Below are 18,431 nucleotides of genomic sequence, written 5' to 3' on the forward strand. Positions count from 1 at the left end.
TCTGTGGCAGATGTATTGGTTCATTCTCTAATAGAGAGGTAGAAGGTCATCAGAGGGGTTCGTTAGGATAAAGAGGTGAAAATCTGTTTTTTGGTGTTAAGATGCACAAGCGCGACGAGTGCAGCCTGAATTGAGAATTTCAGATGTGTTTTTATGGTTCCGATTGGCTCTAGCCTAAGGGCTGAGCTATAGAACTATGAAGCCGTGCACCAACGAAGGATTTGAGGATCCAGCTGCCAAAATGTAGGCTAGGAATAGATTCTGGGGAGCTCAGCAAGCCCTTACAGCTGGGGGTTTGGGCGCTGCAAGTCCCCGAGAAAATTTTGAACTTTGACCAATTACAGAGATATTTTGAGGCCATATGAAATGGGTATTAGAGCATATCCTAAGGTCAATATTAAGTACAACCCATTGGCTTATGATCCTATCACTAAAACAGCCTTATTTTAATAACAAACACTTTAAAATACTCCATCGATTTGGTTGAAAAATTCACTCATTAAAAAAAAATATTGCTTCATGGCCCCTCCGGAATTAAGAGCCCTGAAGCTTCAGCTTCATTAGTTTCATAGTAGATCCGCCTCTGTTCTCCAGCCTGGAAAATGTACAGTTGCATCAGGAGGTGATTCCATAGGGTAGCCGGTACTTCCAAGAAGCTAGCCTGTCCTGACCCCCACCCAGATGAGAGGGTGTTTGCCGGAGTCAGTTTGACAACACGCAATTGTGTAAATCAGTTGTGATAAGATTCCCTGATGTGCACCCTGATTAATCTGGGGCCACGTCTGAAAAGACCGTTGTTACAAAAGGCCACAAAGATGCATTTACAAATAATCCTCCCTGCAGCCATCATAGGAAAGCTGGATTTCTCTCCAACCCTGCCCACTCACTTGACGCTGGTCTTCAAAATCCCTGTTGTAAACAGTTGAGCATGGGCTGTGGGTGGGGAGACACCTATAATTATATAATTCAGTTCCAAAAGTAGATGGTGGGGAAAGTGAAGGGCTGGATTTGTTCTGCTAATATCAGTGCCAGAGGCAGGAAGGAAAGCATCCCCATTTATGGAACAGGAAAAAAAAATTATGGCTGTCTCAGGCACGCACACATCTCAGCAGAGGGAAATCTCCACACTTGTCTTTTTGAAAGTGAGAAATATGGACATTTTGATCATACCCAGCCTTGCTAATAGGGAAGGGCTGTGGCTCAGTGGTAGAGCATCTGCTTGGCATGCAGAAGGTCTTAGGTTTGATCCCTGGCATCTCCAGTTAAAGGGACTAGGCAAGGAGGTGATGTGAAAGACTTTCTCTGCCCAAGACCCTGGAGAGCCTCTGCCAGCCTGAGCAGACAATACTGACTTTGATGGACCAAGGGTCTGATTCAGTAGAAGGCAGCTTCATGTGTTGCTTGCACAATATATGCACCACGACAAAACATTTGTGGGGTTGGTTCCGGACTAGTGTTTCCATGGATGCAATAACGTCCTGACTCATGCTCCTGTGGATACAGTAACTTCCACTCTCAGCATCGGATTTTGCTGCCTCCCCCATTTTGTGGCAACCCCAAATGTCCCCCCCCCCATCCTGTTCCTGGGGAAATAGAAATATACTATTGTCCCCCAGGAATAGTATTTCGGGGCCGTTTGTGGAAGAGGTCAGCCTGAAAAATCATTAGCGTTGTTAAGCGAAATTCCCTTTACTCCTTTTCTCCCTGAACTCCCAACAGTTTGCAGAGAAATTTTTTTGATCAAAGAGAAAAGGGGGGGAAAGGGCAGGTTTTTCAGAATTCCACTCTGTACGTTCTCAGAGGGAGGCTGTGTCTTTCTAAACCTCCCAGTCCTCCTACTAGAGCACCACCCTGTGGTGTGTAAAAACACAACGGCAAGGGCTGAAGTTGCAAAAAGGGGCGTTGATTTTTCATCAAAGAGAAATCCCTCTTTTAAAAAAGAATGAGTGCACTCAATGGCTCTGTCTAAAAAAAAAAATGTGGAGAAAAAAGAAATTCCCCTCCCAATAAACAACACCCCCCCCCCCCGGGTATTGTCATCCTTTCCTGGGAGATCAGAAGCAGCGAAAGTTTCCCTTCTCTTAGCAGACTCCTCTCAGGAGATAACCACTCAAGTGGCCAAATTTTGCCTCCGGTCTAGTGGGATTCGTAAGCGGCTGACTGAAAACCTTTCCCCATAGAACGGGTGGGGAACATCGGGGTCAGTTTAAGGCCCATGGAATCATTTGGCCTGGCCCTTCGTGGGTCCTGGCAGATCTCTCAGAAGGATCTAAGACTGGTGATCCACCCCCTCCCGTGTACAGGAATAGCCTCTGTTCAAGGCAGATGTGAGTTTGTTTTGCCGAGAAAAGGAACATTTTGCCCCCTTTGCAGAAGAGTCGTTAGCTATGGAGCTGCTAGGACTGCCCAAGAAACTAATTTTTAAGTTGATAATTTTGTATGGCCTGCGAATGATGTTATAAATATCCAAATGGCCCTTGGCGGAAAAAAGGTTCCCCACCCCTGCCATAGAAGATCTTTCCTCCTCTTCCTCAAATCATCCCTCCCAGAATCATCACTTTTATTATTTTATTCAGAGCTGCTATTGTATCGAAATAAAATTTGATTGAACGAACAACAACCCATTAACATAAAACAAGTATGCTCTGCAAGCAAATTTCCTTGCACCCATGGTGACGCTAGCCGGGATCCAGACTTTGGTGTGTCCTCATGTTCTCTGCCACCGTTTCAACTCAACGCCACCCCACACCAATTGGTGGCAGTTGCACAGCAATGTGCATACCATGGCTTCCCCTTTTCTTAAAAAAGATTTGTCCTTCAAATAACTGGAAACACCTTCCCCCCATGCAACTGGGCAGGAAGTAGATGCAGTCGGAACCCCGTCAGGGTTTTTCTTCCCCTTCCAGCCGTTTTTCTTTGGCTCTTGTCTTTGTTATTTATTGGGCCCACGTGACGGGCCTCCGGTGTAATTTATTAAACGTGATCTCTGTTTTGTAACAAGGTGGTCTTTCTCGGGGAGTGGGGACAGGCTGTGTGGGGGGGAAGAGGACGGGGACCAAAAAAAGTTGGGCACACAGGCAGAGCTACAGTAGGGTTGCCAACCTCCAAGTACTAGCGGACGATCTCCCGCTATTACAACTGATCTCCAGCCGATAGAGGTCAGTTCACCTCGAGAAAATGGCCGCTTTGGCCATTGGACTCTTATGGCGTTGAAGTCCCTCCCCTCCCCAAACCCTGGCCTCCTCAGGCTCCACCCCAAAAGCCTCCAGCCAGTGTCGAAGAGGGACCTGGCAACCCTAAGCTACAGGGACATCTCCACAGAAGCAGCAAGTGGATACAGAAATATGCTAGTGTCCGGTGGGTAGCCATGTTGATCTGCAGTGGCACTGCTAGATTTGTGTCAAGTAGCACCTCAGAGAGCTACAGCTTTTAAAAGCTGATACCCTGAAAACCTTGCCGGTCTCTTAAGGTGCTACTGGACTCATATCTAGAAATATACCAGAACATGTCCATGCATATCCCTTCATGACTGCCCAAGGGATGTAGGGGGGAAGATAACAGTTTGCAGCTGGCTTTAGTAATCTGTGCCAGATCACCGGCTAGTTGGTCAGCAGTTCTGTCTACACCTGCATTGGCAACCATGGGGCGTTTCCCAGATCACAACACCAAACGGACCATCACCATGCAAGAGCTCCATACTCGGACTGGAGCCCCTGTACAAGAACTTACAGAGCATCGCATCTAGGGACCTCATTTTGGTGCAGCATGGTTAACGCTGCAAAGCTATTATATTGGGAGCAGCATAAGAAGTGGTACATTTTGAACGAAACGTCTATGGACTGGATCTCATGGTTGTCTTCTGACAAGGACAATACTTTCCCACAGCAAAAGGAGCCCTGCCCCGGACTCATTGTCCTAAAGGAAAACTTCCTCCTTAGTGGAACATTCAAGCCACACCAAGCTGAGCTCCCTGTGTCTGGCTTGAAATTGTCTGTGAGCCTGGCTCGAAATCTCACCATCCATGCAAGACTGCTCTGATTGTCCCTAGGGTGAAGGATGCCTCCTGCTGGAAGCCAACAAGGATAGAGCAGCGGTTCCAAACTTTTTGGTATGGTGACCCACAAATCCAAATGTACTTGGTGTGGTGACCCATCCAGAGCCAACCCAAGGTGTTTTTGGTACCCTGGGCCAGTGTTTCCCAACCTGTGGCTCACACCTCTTTCCTCCTCTTGAGAGCCAGCTTGGTGTAGTGGTTAAGAGCGGTGGACTCTAATCTGGAGAACCAGGTTTGATTCCCCACTCCTCCACATGAACGGCAGACTAATCTGGTGAACCGGGTTGCTTTATCCACTCCTACACATGAAGCCTTCTGGGTGACATTGGGCTAGTCACCATTCTCTCAGCCCCACCTGCCTCACAAGGTGTCTGTTGTGGGGACGGGAAGGCGATTGCAAGCCACTTTGAGGTTCCTTAAAGGTAGAGAAAAGCAGAGTATAAAAACCAACTCTTCTTCTCTTGCTTTTCAGTGCACTGAATAGCGTCTACCAACTCTCCATCCTTTCCCCCTCTCTTCTTCCTCCTACCCTAGTTACTTCTTGCCAGACAGATTCCCTTCCCCATCATTGTTGAAAAGAGAGGTGGAAGGCAAGAATGTGAGAACTTGACAAGGAGAATAGAGAACAAATGATGCAAAAGGCAGGAGTAGCCATTAGGGACAGCCATCCTTCAGGGGCTTTGCAACCCACTTTTGGGTCCCCGACCCACAGGTTGGAAACCACTGAGGCAGAGGTGGTTAGAGATTTCAGCTCCACCAGAATCCAACCACCTAAGTCGATCTGCTTCTTAAGTCTCAAGTCCAGTAGCAGCTTAAAGACCAATGGGATTTCCAGAGGATAAGTGTATTAAATGCCATCAAGTCGCTTTGGACTTATGGCAACTCAGTGAATTCATGACCTCCAAAATGTCCTATCATTAACAGCCTAACTCAGGTTTTTGCAAACTGAGGGCCGTGGCTTCCTTGATGAAGTCCATCCATCTCATGTTGGGTCTTCCTCTTTTCCTGCTGCCTCTCACTTTTCCTAGCATTATTGTCTTTTCCAGTGAGTATCGTCTTCTCAGAATGTGACCAAAGTACAATAGCCTCAGTCTAGTCATTTTAGCTTCTAGGGACAGTACAGGCTTGATTCGATCTAGAACCCACTTATTTGTCTTTTTGGCAGTCCACGGAATTCATAAAACTCTAACACATTTCAAAGAAATTACTTACCTCTGAATGTGGAGGCTCACTTAGTCACCAAGGCTAGTAGCTATGTACAGCCCTATATTCCTCCGTGCCCACATGACCTTGCAGACGGGGTTTTTCCAAGCCCATTCCATTGAGCATCATTTCTAAAACCTCTGGCCTACATCAGAGGGAAACACACCCCCCCCACCACCAAAGCATCCAGAAAAAGCCACAGGGCCTCTGTGCTGGTCAGTTTGGAAGGGGAAAACGGAGAGCAGCAGCCAAGAAACAAAAGCTATGATATATCATAAAAAATAATTTATTGTCCCTCGGAACAATTCATCCCTGTGAAAGGCCTACAAAAGAAAGGGTCACAGCTGGGCTCCAAACACGGTGCCTAGTCACAGCTACAAATGGTGCGTGGCACTAGCTCTGGGGTCAGTGGAAAGTCGGGTGGGTGGGAGGAGAAAAACTGGAAGAGGGTATTATTGCCAATGCAAGAGACAGGTTATTGCTTGACGCAGGAAACAGGAACCCCACTAGCGGACTCTCCTGCCGTACATTTGCAAAACCGGTCGGTTACAACAAACAGTTCAAAAGACCACTCCTAGCCAGTGCAGCCCCGGCTCCTTGCCCGCTTCCCTCCCAGGAGACACAGAAGCACAGAGGGTTTTTCAGATTGACACAAGAAAGGGGGCTGCGGTGCATTCTGAAGAATTCACCAAAAATTTAACATTTGCCTCAGAGTAGATGACAAGGCAGCTCTGGATTCTCCAGTCTGTAGAATTTGCCCAGCCTACTGACCTCAAAAAGGACTGCCGGGGGGTGGGGGGAGGAGGTGAAAAGCAGTAGGCGAGAAGATAGGGGTTGGGGAAGCCACTACTGCTGCCTCATCTCATAATACTGCAGTGATGAAAAGAGAGAGAAAGAGAACTTGGAAACCTACATACAGGTACCCCGACATCTGCATAAACATCCAAAAGGGTTACGGGCCCAGTTCAACAGTGGCTGTCACCATCTTCTTCTCCAGCCCTTAAGACTGCACTATCCGGGATAGCCAATTAATTTCCCCGGTATCCCAGAGGCCAATGGGGTAGGAAATAGTCTGGTCAGCCCTTCATTTCCGTAGAGGCGGAGTGGGAGACTGTCCTCGGGACTCCCAGACTTCCCGGATGGTGCGGCGAACCTCGCGAGGCAAGTGGAGGGTCTCGGCATGGCACTGGAGGATGTGCTGCTTGACAGTGGCCAGGCACACTTGGCGCAGGGCGTTCTCGCAGACCATGCACACCAGCCGGCCAGTGACGGCGTCAAAGTCCATGAGGAAGCGGGCTCGCCAGGCGGGGTCAAAGTTCTTGGGTGAGGGATCCCCTGCTTTGACCTCTGTGGCTTTCCGCTGGCCCAGTTTGACACCACAGTCTTTGACATTGCCACGGGCAAAGGAGTTGCTGAGGGGGCGGGGGGCAACGGACTGGGTCAGTCCTAGGCGGTGAGGAGAGTCTGTGGAATGAAGCCGCAGCAAAGAGACGGAGCAATCGCGATCTGGCAAGAAGCGAGTGAGACAAGGAGTTATTTAGTTACCCCAAAAAACCCATAATTCATTGGGGCAGAGATTCATGGTAAGAGGCTTCAAGCAAATGAACCCGTTTTAAAAATTCTCTCGAACACTGAAACTGCATTTCTCCAAAGACATAAACTTCATAAAGAAAGACCGTGTGGTGTAGTGGTCAAGAGTGTCAGACTAGGACCTGGGAGACCCGGGTTCAAATCCCCACACTGCCATGAAGCTCACTGGGTGACCTTTGCCCCAGTCTCACTCTCTCAGCAGAACTTACTTCATAGGGTTGTTGTGAGAATAAAATGGGCAGAGATGGATCATATATGCTACTCTGAACTCTATGGAGGTTGGAAGGGATAAAAATGCACTAAATCGATTCTACTTTTCCCCCCTAAAAAGGGTGGCCAGGTTCTACAATGGATGCTAAATTATTTATCTAAGATAATGAGGACTAGCAACTTTTAAAAAGGAGGGGGTTAGGGAGTTTCAGAAAGCAGAAACTTGTTCCTTGGATGAGAGAGTAGCTTTTTATCTTCTGGGACCCTCTAACTTAATGCAGAGATGCAACTCCCAGTGGATACCAGCTGTAAGCCTTCCTTGCAATGAAAGGCAATGGCCCCCTCCCACTGCCCCCCCTTTCACTTCTACAAAACTCCCTTTCAGAGAGAGGGTAACAACTTACAAGGCTTATCCCCTGTTTTCTTCTTGGCAGCCGGTTTCGCTGCTGGGTCCTGGGGCGCTTCTGAAACAAAAAGGATGGTACACTTGTCCGTCTGCAGGGCTATCAGAAGGCCCAGCCCCACCCCCAGATTCCATAGCGAGCATCATAGCGGGAAATCTGCCATGTGATCTTCCAGGTTAACAAAGGAAGGGAGTGAGGTGGCAGAGGCCTAAGGCAGCTGAACAGATTGTACCGCGTCAGCCTGTAGGCGATTGAGCCCAACGCCAAATGCTCCTTTGCATTAAAAAAAATTTTTTTTTTCAAAAACAAAAAGCGAACCCAGCGCAAACACATCAAGGAACACAAGAAGAGCCCTGCTTGATCAGACAGTGGTCCATCGAGTCTGGCATCCTGTCTCACACAAAGGCCAGCCAGTCGGCCTGGAGGGCCAACAAAGTGGCACAGAGGCCAAGGCCTTCCCCTGATGCTGCCCCCCACCCGAGCTCTGGGATTCACCAGTGTGCTGCCTCTGTATATGGAATAGAGCCAGCATGGTGTAATGGTTAAAAGCAGTGGTTTGGAGTGGTGGACTCTGATATGGAGAACCGGGTTTGATTCCCCACTCCTCCGCATGAGCGGTGGAGGCTAATCTGGTGAACTGGGTTGGTTTCCCCACTCCGACACACGAAGCCAGCTGGGTGACCTTGGGCAAGTTACAGCTCTGTTAGAGCTGTCTCAGCTCCACCTAACTCACAGGGTGGCTGTTGTGAGGAGGGGAAGAGAGGGTGATTGCAAGCCGGTTTGATTCTCCCTTAAGTGGTAGAGACAGTCGGCATACAAAAACCAACTCTTCTTCTTTTACTCATCATGGCTAGTTGCCACTGATGAACCTCTTCTCCATGGATCTGTCTAACCTCCTTTTAAAGCGGTCTGTGCTTTTGGCCATCCTTCAAGTGAATTCCATCATTTAAGTACTTGTTGTGTCAACACCCTGACCCAGATAGCCCATAAGAACATAAGAAAAGCCATGCGGATCAGACCAAGGCCCATCAAGTCCAGCAGTCTGTTCACACAGTGGCCAACCAGGTGCCTCCAGGAAGCCCACAAGTAAGACGACTGTAGCAGCATTGTCCTGCCTGTGTTCCACAGCACCTAATATATTCGGCATGCTCCTCTGATACTGGAGAAAATAGATCTGCATCATTACTAGTATCCATTTTTACTAGTAGCCATGGATAGCCCTACATGAATGTGTCCACTCCCCTCTTAAAGCCTTCCAAGTTGGCAGCCATCACCACATCCTGGGGCAGGGAGTTCCAAAATTTAACTATGTGCTATGTGAAGAAATACTTCCTTTTATCATTTTTTAATCTCTCACCCTCCAGCTTCTGCGTTCTAGTATTATGACAGAGGGAGAAAAGCTTCTCCCTGTCCACTCTTTCCATACCATGCATAATTTTATAGACTTCCTTATCATAGCTCCTTAACCGCCCTCTTTCCAAGATGAACAGCCCTAAGTGTTTTAACAGCTCCTCCTGGGTCAGTTGCCCTTTTGGTTGCTCTTTTCTGCACCTTCTCAAGCTCTGCAATATCCTTTTTTAGGTGGGTGACCAGAACTGTACACAGTATTCCAAGTGTGGTCTCACCATAGATTTCTATAAGGGCAGTATGATTTATTTATTCATTTATTCATATTTATAACCAGCTTTCATCCCCAGCGAACCGGGCTCAGGGCGGGTAGCAACAATTAAGAACATAAATATCTAATATACCTCCTTAAAACCGTAAACATTAAAACCATTAAAACCTAATCAGATGGCCATAACTATACCTAGGTGCCACAGCAGGTAAGTGTCAGCAGATCAGCCCCCCACAGATTTCAACAGTGGGGGCGAGATGAGGAGGCCAGCAAAGATGGGAGTTTCATTCTCTATTCCTTGTCTAATTATGGCCAGCATGGAATTTGCCCAGGTTAGCCCGATCTCAGAAGATCTCGGTCAGTCCTGATGAGTATTCGGATGCGAGACCTCCAAGGAATACCAGGGATGTGACGCGGAGACAGGCAATGGCAAACAACCTCTGAACGTCTCTTGCCTTGAAAATCCTTGACGGCACTTCTTACTGCCAAACACTATTGCCTATCATTTTTGTTGGGTGCCCCCAAGATCTAGCTCAGCCTGCTCCGTGCTGTACAGGTTTTCTTCTTGCAGGGGGATTTTCCGATGGGGTAGTATCTGTCCTCCACACACACACACACACGCACGCATAAGCCAGGTCTGAACCTAACAGCCTTTGGGGTTTCTTCATGAGTACAATTTAGTTTGCTCAATGTTACTGTTCCCCATTTAGTTTTCTTAAATGACAACCCCCCCCAAAAAATATGGCAGAGTGCACCTCACCTGGCTGAGTTCGGCAGTACAGCTTTAAGGCAAAGCCAGCGGGGAAGCTGCCGTCCGTGAAGATCCGTATTTCGGCAGGTGCTGAACCCGGGACGCCGCATTCTGACGGCCACTCTTTCCCTGCCATGCAAAGAAACGTTGTGAAGTGGTGGGCAAAGGCTGCTGGATCCTTCCCCACCCCGTCCCCCAAAAGTAACTGTCTAGAATTTGGCCCCGACTCCTTTCCCACCTCATTCTACAGGTAGAAGTCTCAGGAATTATCAGGATAGGAACGAGTGATTCAAACACAACAGGAAGGACAGGTGGAGAAATGACTCCCCTCCCCTTATGGCTTCTCCTATGGCAAAGCAGCTGAATGAGTAGGGTGCTCTGCGGCTGAGGTCCCAGTTAGGTGCCTTGCTTGAGATCATTTCGAATGAGCCGGCGTTCCGGTGGCAGCTGCGGGACAGCTTCCTGTGCCTTTTGCTCCCCACGAAGGGCAAGCACATCCGGAGTTCCATTGTGCTTTTACGAAACCGGGCAGTGGCCATCTGGCCCAAGATCACCCAGCAGGCTTCATGGGGAGGAGGGGGAATCGAACCCAGTCCTCCAGATCACAGTCCACCGCTCTTAACAGCTACACCACGCTGGCTCTCAACATGAATATATACAAAATGAGATATCAGCATTATCTGCAATAAATTTTGGCTGTTCCACCTTGAAAGCGCGAATTGTCTTCCGATGTTATGTGGTGCTGTTTTGTCTGGAAATCAGATAGTCTGCAATGTTTTTGTGTCATTTCTGACTTGCACAATTCATACTGGTCTTGGCCCCTACTTCATTGTCGCATGTGATTTTGGACACGGCCTTCGCTCTCCCCCCAAGGGATAATGAGAGCTGTCCTCATAATCCTTCCCCCTCCCAACTCAGTTTACCAAATCAGAAGCCAATTTAGCAGCTCAGTAGCAGAGCATCTGCTTGGCAAGCAGAAGATCCCAGGTTCTATCTCCAGCTAAAAGGACCTGGCAGCAGGTGATGTGAATAACCTCTATCGAAGACCCTGGAGAGCCGCTGCCAGTCAGAGTAGACAAAACTGACCTTGATGGACCAAAAATCTAACACAGTATAAGGCAGCTTCACAGGGGAGGGGGTATGGCTCAACGACAGAGCTTCTGTGTGGCATGCAGAAGGTTTCAGGTTCAATACCCAGCATCTCCAGTTAAGAATCAGATAGTAGGTGATGTGAAAGGCCTCCGCCTGGACAGCTGCTGCCAGTCAGAGTAGAGAATACACACCTGGATGAACAAATGGTCTGATTCAGTATAAAGAGGTTTCCTGCATTCAAGCAGCGTTCTGACACGGGTCAGGGGCCTCTTGGGCAGGAAGGTGGATCTGAAGAGCCCCTTTCCTTTCTCAGCAGGAAAACCCAAGTGGTGCTTGAAGGACACTCAAAATTAAGGCTTCTTGGCCACCATAAGAGCTAGGAACTTGGGTTGGGGGGCGCAGAAGGGGAGCAAGTCTTCGGCTGCCGAATCCTAATTTTTTGTTCGCTACCACAAAACTGTGACACGCACAAACACTCAAGCTGCTATCTTGACTCGTACAGAGGGGAAAGGGGCCAGGAGAAGATGGAGGGAAGATCCTCCTGCAGCCAGAAGTGAACACATTTGTAGCCTCCACTACCTGTGACTTTGCCAGGCTGGTAGTCTTTGGCCTTGTCCGAGCTGTGCGGCCTTCGTTGACCTTGTGATCGCTGCCCAGCATCTGAGCGTACCATCTCTGCAACAGAAGATCACAGGATCGGATGAGTCTGGGGTGTAGACGGCCCTCAGCCCTCGCTCCCTCTGCCCCAGACTCTCTGACCCACCACTGCGTGCTTTTGGCTGCCTGTGCTTCCGACTTGCCGGCTGCTCCTCCAAATCGATCAGCACATCGATCTCCGCTGGCTCCTCGTGTTTCCTTGTGGGGTCGTCTGCTGTTGGGGAAGGAAGGACGTGTGGTAAAACGGGAAAGGAACTCGAAGCCATGCGTCAGGTGGCGCACGTTTCAGAAAAGTATTGGGCAAAAAGGCGGGCATGGAATTTAGCCAACTGGGCCGCGGCTGTGACCTGGGCCTCCATTGACTGGGAGGCATCCCAGGTCACACCCAGGCTCCTGATGATGGGCGTAGACCCGGGCTGAGCCACAGGACCTCAGCCCTGACCCCGGCCTGGTTTTACTCTCTCTCCAGCGAGACTAGGGCCCTGCAGGATTTGATACAGTTCTGCAGGGCCCGTAAGACCGAGATGTTCTGCCAGGCCTATGGCTGAGGCAGCAACAGTGTGTTAGAAGAAGAGTTGGCTTTTATATGCTGACTTTCTCTACCACTTAAGGAAGAATCAAACCGGCTTACAATCTCCTTCCCTTCCTCTCCCCACAGCAGACACCTTGTGAGGTAGGTGGGGCTGAGAGAGTTCAGAGAGAACTGTGACGGGCCCAAGGTCACCCAGCAGGTTTCATGTGTAGGTGTGGGGAAGCCAATCCGGTTCACCATATTAGCATCCACCGCTCATGGGGAGGAGTGGGGAATCAAACCCGGATCTCCAGATTAGAGTCCACTGCTCCCAACCACCACTCTTAACCACTACACCACACTGGCCTCCCTCCCCCCGTTCTTTTTGTTCCTATTGAATTTAAGGGGGGGGGTCCCAACTGCCCTCCCCTGGCTCATTATGGAACAGTGTGAATTTTGTTAGAATTTTATTGGATTTTATATGTTATGTACTGTATTTCTGATGGATGTGAGCCGCTCTGAGCCCAGCCTTGGTCAGGACAGACAGTGGGATCAGGAAGCACTGCCAGTTCCACCCTTAGCTTGGAGCCACCCCCAGGTCTAACTGCTGCCAACATCACAATCCACACACTACAAAAGACAGGTGTGAGTGGGAGAGAGAGGGGTTGATAAAGAAGAGGGAGTTAGCCAAAGCATTCGTGCAACTATCCCTTTCATCTCCAAGCCTTTCAACAGAGCGCTCTTGAGAATGCAGAGCTTTTTCAGCACTGCTCAGCTCCAAGGAGAGAAGCCAAAACTCTAACACACAGAAAAGAGACAGGCTGTACCTTCGTGGGGAGACTGCATTTCTCCATCTGTAAGCGTCACTCCTTCACTCCAGGCCTCCAGGATGTTTTGCTTCTCCTCCAGGCTGAAGTCCAATGAGTGGGCATGGTGCTGCAGGATATGCTCCCGCGCCGCTGCCGGACCAGAGGCACTCAGGACTCCGCCGCACACCATGCACACTGCCCGGCCTGGTGTCGAGCTCTTGGCTATCAGGTACTCCTCCCTCCAGGAACTGCCGGGTTTTGCTTGACCATCCCCGGCCATCAAGTTGGGCACCGACTGCTCCACTAGAGGGGAGAACGAGGCATGTGGCTCAGTGGTAGAGCATCTGCTTGGAATGCAGAAGATCCCAGGTTCAATCCCTGGCATCTCCAGTTGAAAAGACTAGGTAGGATGTGATGTGAAACACCTCTGACTGAGACCCTGTAGAGCCGCTGCCAGTCTGAACAGGCAATACTAACTGTGATGGACCAAGAGTCTGATTCAGTAGAAGGCAGCTTCATGTGTCCATGTTATGATGGAGTCCAAATGCACCTCAGATATTCTTGGATAGCCCCTGCTCCCTTCCATTCTTGTGAGAATAAGCTGCCTTATACTGAAGCAGACCCTTCATCCATCAAAGTCAGTATTGTCTACTCAGACTGGCAGAAGGGTTTCAGGTGAAGGTCTTTCACATCACCTACTTGCCTGGTCCCTTTAGCTGGAGCATCTTTCGCATGCCAAACAGATGTTCTACCACTGAGCTATGGCCCCTTAACCCACACACAGGAACACATGAAGCTGCCTTATACCGAATCAGATGTTTTGGTCAAGATCAGTCTTGTCTACTCAGACCGACAGCGGCTCTCCAGGGTCTCAGGCAGGGGTCTTTCACATCACCTGCTACCTGGTCCTTTTTTAACTAGAGATGCCAGGGATTGAACCTGGGACCTTCTGTATGCCAAGGAAATGCTCTACCACTGAGCTACAGTGCCTTAAACGCACACATGAAAACATGACGCCACCTTATACAGAATCAGACCAAGACCTGATCATCATCAAGATAAGTATTGTCTACTCAGACTAACAGCAGCTCTCCAGGGTCTCAGGCAGAGGTCTTTCACATCACCTTCTACCTGGTCCTTTGAACTGGAGATGCCGGGAATTGAGCCGGAGATTGAACCAAGCCTTGTGCATGGCAAGCAGATGCTCTACCACTGAGCCACAGTTCCTCCCTCAAGCATCAATCCCTAAGATCTTCCCAGAGTGCTAAGTCTCAAACTACCTGCTACCCACTCCTTCTCTTCCCCAATCAGGAACGTCAATTAAGTAGACCCAGCTCATCATCCTATTCTATGGGGTCACCTCCCTTTGCCCCAAATCCTTCACTGAACTAGTCCCTTTGGGTTTCTTTTCCTAGTCCCTTTGGGTTTCTTTTCCTACAGCTGGTTTGCTGCTCCAGCTGCTCTGCCATCATTCCAGTCTCTTCCCTGATGTCCTTTGCAGGAAATCTAGGGCAGTTGCTGCAAGCAAGAGTAGACCATACTGTAGGTATAGAATGGCTTCATAGAAGGAGAGTTGGTTTTTATATGCCAACTTTCTCTACCACTTAAGGAAGAATCAAACCAGTTTACAATCCCCTTCCCTGCCCCACCACAGTCACCCTGTGAGGTAGGGGGAGCTGAGAGAGTTTGGGGAGAACTGTGACTAGCCCACGGTCACCCTGCAGGCTTCATGTGTAGTAATGTGGAAACCAACCCAGTTCACCAGATTAGCCTCCGCCGCTCATGTGGAGGAGTGGGGAATCAAACCCGGTTCTCCTGATCAGAGTCCACAGTTTAAACTACAGCTCTTTATAGAAATCTGAGATTATTTTTTTGGAAATGAATAATCTAACAGGATTATTTACTGGCTAAGGTGGATCAGCAATTAACCAGGTAATTGTGTATGCACAGGCAGCAAAGAAAACTGAGTTCAGCGTGTGAAATCCCTTCCTGTTCCTTATCAAGGCGGTCCCGTTGGAAACAAGGTTTCGTGTTAATAAAGACAAGCGTTTTGAAGTCTTACGGTCTAATTTATATTATAAATTTGCGGTACGGCATAGACTTTCTTCTGCATGAACACTTCCCGTTCTTGCATGATGAGGCTTGTAGGGTTTTTTCGCAAATAAAAAAGCAAAAGTGGTCATACTGAAACACTGATCCTGAGAGTGACTTTTCCCCTCCCCAAAATTGGGAATATTTTATTTGGCTGTGATCCACCCTGTGCCCACCTTGGTGGGATAGAGTGGAATATAAATAAATTATTATTATTAGAGGAGTTTTTTATACCCTCTTTTCTCTACCTTAAGGAGTCTCAAAGCAGCTTACAACACAATCCCTTCCTCTCCCCACACAGACACCTTTTGCGGTAGGTGGGTCTGAGAGAGTTCGGAGAAGTCCAGAGGAGGGCAACAAAGATGGTGAGGGGTCTGGAGACCAAGTCCTATGAGGAAAGGTTGAAGGAGCTGGGTATGTTTAGCCTGAAGAGGAGAAGACAGAGAGGATATGATAACCATCTTCAAGTACTTGAAGGGCTGTCATAGAGAGGAGGGTGCCGAGTTGTTTTCTGTCGCCCCAGAAGGTCGGACCAGAACCAATGGGTTGAAATTAAATCAAAAGAGTTTCCATTAGGAAGAATTTTCTAACAGTTAGAGCAGTTCCTCAGAGGAACAGGCTTCCTCGGGAGGTGGTAAGCTCTCCTTCCCTGGAGGTTTTAAGAAAAGTTTAGATGGCCGTCTGTCAGCAATGCTGATTCTGTGACCTTGGGCAGATGATGTGAGGGAAGGCATCTTGGCCATCTTCTGGTCACTAGGGTGTGTGGGGGGGGGAGGTAGTTGTGAATTTCCTGCATTGTGCAGGGGGCTGGACTAGATGAGCCTGATGGTCCCTTCCAACTCTATGATTCTAACTGACTAGCCCAAGGTCACCCAGCTGGCTTCAAGTGGAGGTGAGGGGAATCAAACTTGGTTCACCAGATTAGAGTCCGCTGTTCATGTGGAGGAGTTGGGAATCAAACCTGGTTCTCCAGATTAGAGTCCACCGCTCTTCTCTACACCACACTGGCTCTCCATTAATAAATGCCAGCTGTTTAACCCACCCTAAACGCCATTCCAAACTCACTCTCCAGAGGTGTGAACAGAATTTTGGTGCTTGTACCCTATCCAATGTTATCAACATTCTCTCCGTCACTGGGCCAACCCCCACCTCTGCTTTGGCAATGGTACCCACTCGTTCTGATTTCTCAGGCGCGTTTCTGTAACGATTAGTTTCCACTTTGTTTCTAGAGCCAGCTATTTAAGAGCCCCATGGAGGTAAGTGAAAAAAGGAGGGGAGAGGTCCTTTCTTTGGGGCACACTCCCTACCTCTGCCCACAAGGGCTTTGTTGGCTCCATCCTGGATAACCGGGTCTGGGACGGGCACCAGAGGATTGGCAACCATTTTCTCTTCCTCTCTTTTGCACTTCAGAGATACCTCGATGTAATCCAGTAGGGGAATGTCTGCCTTTAATGCCATGAGCAATTTGCAAAGGGGGCCACAGAAGCCCAGCTGCGGAAGAATGAAAAGCATCAGAGAGGGGCCCTCCTCCCCGAATATAGTCATGTTTCCCATTGCTGACCTTCCCTGGAGGTTTTTAAGCAAAAACTAGATGGCCATCCGTCAGCATGAACTTAGGCAGTTCATGAGAGGGAGGGCGTCTTGGCCATCTTCTGGTCACTAGGGGTGTGGAGGTGGGAGGTAGTTGTGAATTTCCTGCATTATGCAGGGAGTTGGACTAGATGACCCTGGTGGTCCATTCCAACACTATGATTCTTCATGATTCCTCTGAGATTAGAATGAGTGAGATGGAAGACAAGGCAAAGGACATACACTCCCAGCACACCAGAAGGGAAGCGCTCAAGATATTTACACTCCACTTTTATCCCAGCATTTTATTCTCTCAACAACTACCCTGCAAGGTAGGTTAAGGTGAGAGGGTGCGGCTGGCCCAAGGTCACCCAGCAAGCTTCCATGGCAGAGCGGCGATTTGAACCTGGGCCTCCTCCCCTACTCCAACACTCTAACAAGAATTTATAGTTTCAATACACAAAGTCCATTCTTAGAAGGAAAGGCTGTCCAGTCTGATGTACTGGTTCGAGTGCTGGACTGAAGAGATCTGGGTTCAAATCCTCACTGAGCTATAAAGCTAACTGGATGTCCATGGGCCAGGCACTCACCCTCAGTCCTTGCAGGAATGTTGTGAGGACGAAAACAGACAGAGGAACGCTGTCTGCCACTCCATGGGCTCACTTGAGGAATTTAGGGTTAAAATGTGATTGATTAAAAATAAAAACATATCTTGGGATCCTGGAGAGAGACACACAATTATTCTCCTTGCTTCTCCACCCAAAGCTATTTACTTATCCCTGCTCACAAAAGTATCTTTGTCTTCAGACCACAGAAACCAGGATGTGGGCAGAGATCCCACACCTAATAAATCTAATAAAGAAATATAATCCGGGCAACCAACTGAAATTGGAAATGTTATCACAAGGTGAAAGGACATAGCCAATTGGTTGCCCAGCCCATCCACTGCACATTTTAAATATGATTTGGAAGAATAAGAAATCATGGTTTGCTCAAGGTGTGTGTGGGGATAGGGAGAGGCAGGGACCCCCCCCCTTTTGTTGATCATAGGAGTTCAAAAAGTCAAAATTACCTGCTTCCTTATGCTTTCCTTTCTGTTAAGAATTGTTTTAACAGATGGCCTCATATTTTTGAACACAAGCTTCTAGCCCTCATGGTGGCTAAAATTACTTCCCCCCCAAAGAAAATAATGAGGTTGTCCTTATGTACCCACAGCAACTACTCAGCTACAGAAGGAATTAATTTATTTTGCCAAATTTATACTGCCTTTCAGCCCTCATAAGGGCCACCAAGATAGCTAACAAATGAAAAACATGCATCACAAAACCACATCTTACAAGCCATTAAAACCAACAAAACCCACACCATTAAGACAATTAAAACCAGAGCTAAAGTACACACAAAAGCATAAAAAAACAAGTGTTAGGTAGGGAAGGCTGGGATTTTACCTGAACTTAAAATTTCTTACCTCTGTGTGGGTGTTGGGGGAAAGGGGGATCTCACCGTAGCAGAGGACGGAATCCACTCACTGCTGGTTGAACAAGGAGCTGGGAAGGGAGGGTTGTAAAGTCACAAACCACTAGGGGGGAAACGGAAAAGAATCACTTCCTTAACTACCTCTCACAGGGTAGCCCTTTTAGTCTGCAGTAAGACGGTTAGATTCGAGTCCAGTAGAACCTGTGAGACCAATGAGTTTTAGAGTACATGTTTTTGAGAGTCAAATCGCCCTCCATCAGACACGAGTCTGTTTTCTTAAGCTATGGAGCCCTGCCTCCCTAATACTACACCCCAAGAACCCCCACTTTCTCAACTAGGGATGCCGGTCTCCAGGTGGGATCTGGGGATCCTCCAGAACTACAGCTCATCTCCAGA

The 18,431-nt window shown here is 48.5% G+C and overlaps 1 protein-coding gene and 1 non-coding gene across 2 annotated transcripts; one reads left to right on the top strand and one right to left on the bottom strand.

Moving 5' to 3' along the window:
• Positions 1-6,341: 6,341 nt before the first annotated feature.
• On the bottom strand, positions 6,342-16,448 carry SPINDOC (spindlin interactor and repressor of chromatin binding). Its single transcript, XM_056853471.1, has 8 exons — positions 16,338-16,448; positions 13,802-13,816; positions 12,918-13,227; positions 11,686-11,793; positions 11,502-11,597; positions 9,840-9,959; positions 7,462-7,521; positions 6,342-6,763 (listed from the first exon to the last, which is right to left on the bottom strand). Exons 1-8 carry the CDS (start codon positions 16,446-16,448, stop codon positions 6,342-6,344), a joined length of 1,242 nt encoding a protein of 413 aa, XP_056709449.1.
• Positions 13,210-13,289, top strand: TRNAS-GGA (transfer RNA serine (anticodon GGA)). Its single transcript has one exon. It is a non-coding gene; the product is annotated as a tRNA-Ser (tRNA).
• Positions 16,449-18,431: the final 1,983 nt, after the last annotated feature.

The sequence above is a fragment of the Euleptes europaea genome, chromosome 7 (genome assembly GCF_029931775.1).
Source record: "Euleptes europaea isolate rEulEur1 chromosome 7, rEulEur1.hap1, whole genome shotgun sequence".
Taxonomy (NCBI): domain Eukaryota; kingdom Metazoa; phylum Chordata; class Lepidosauria; order Squamata; family Sphaerodactylidae; genus Euleptes; species Euleptes europaea.

Bases quoted from the DNA above. Each gene is read 5' to 3' on its own strand.
- SPINDOC (XM_056853471.1), bottom strand. From the start codon at position 16,448: ATGGCATTAAAGGCAGACATTCCCCTACTGGATTACATCGAGGTATCT. The intron at 9,960-11,501 runs GTAGTGGAGGCT...TTTGCATGGCAG, and splicing joins CCAGCCTGGCAAAGTCACAG to GGAAAGAGTGGCCGTCAGAA. The intron at 7,522-9,839 runs GTGAGGTGCACT...TTTTTGTTTCAG, and splicing joins GTACTGCCGAACTCAGCCAG to AAGCGCCCCAGGACCCAGCA.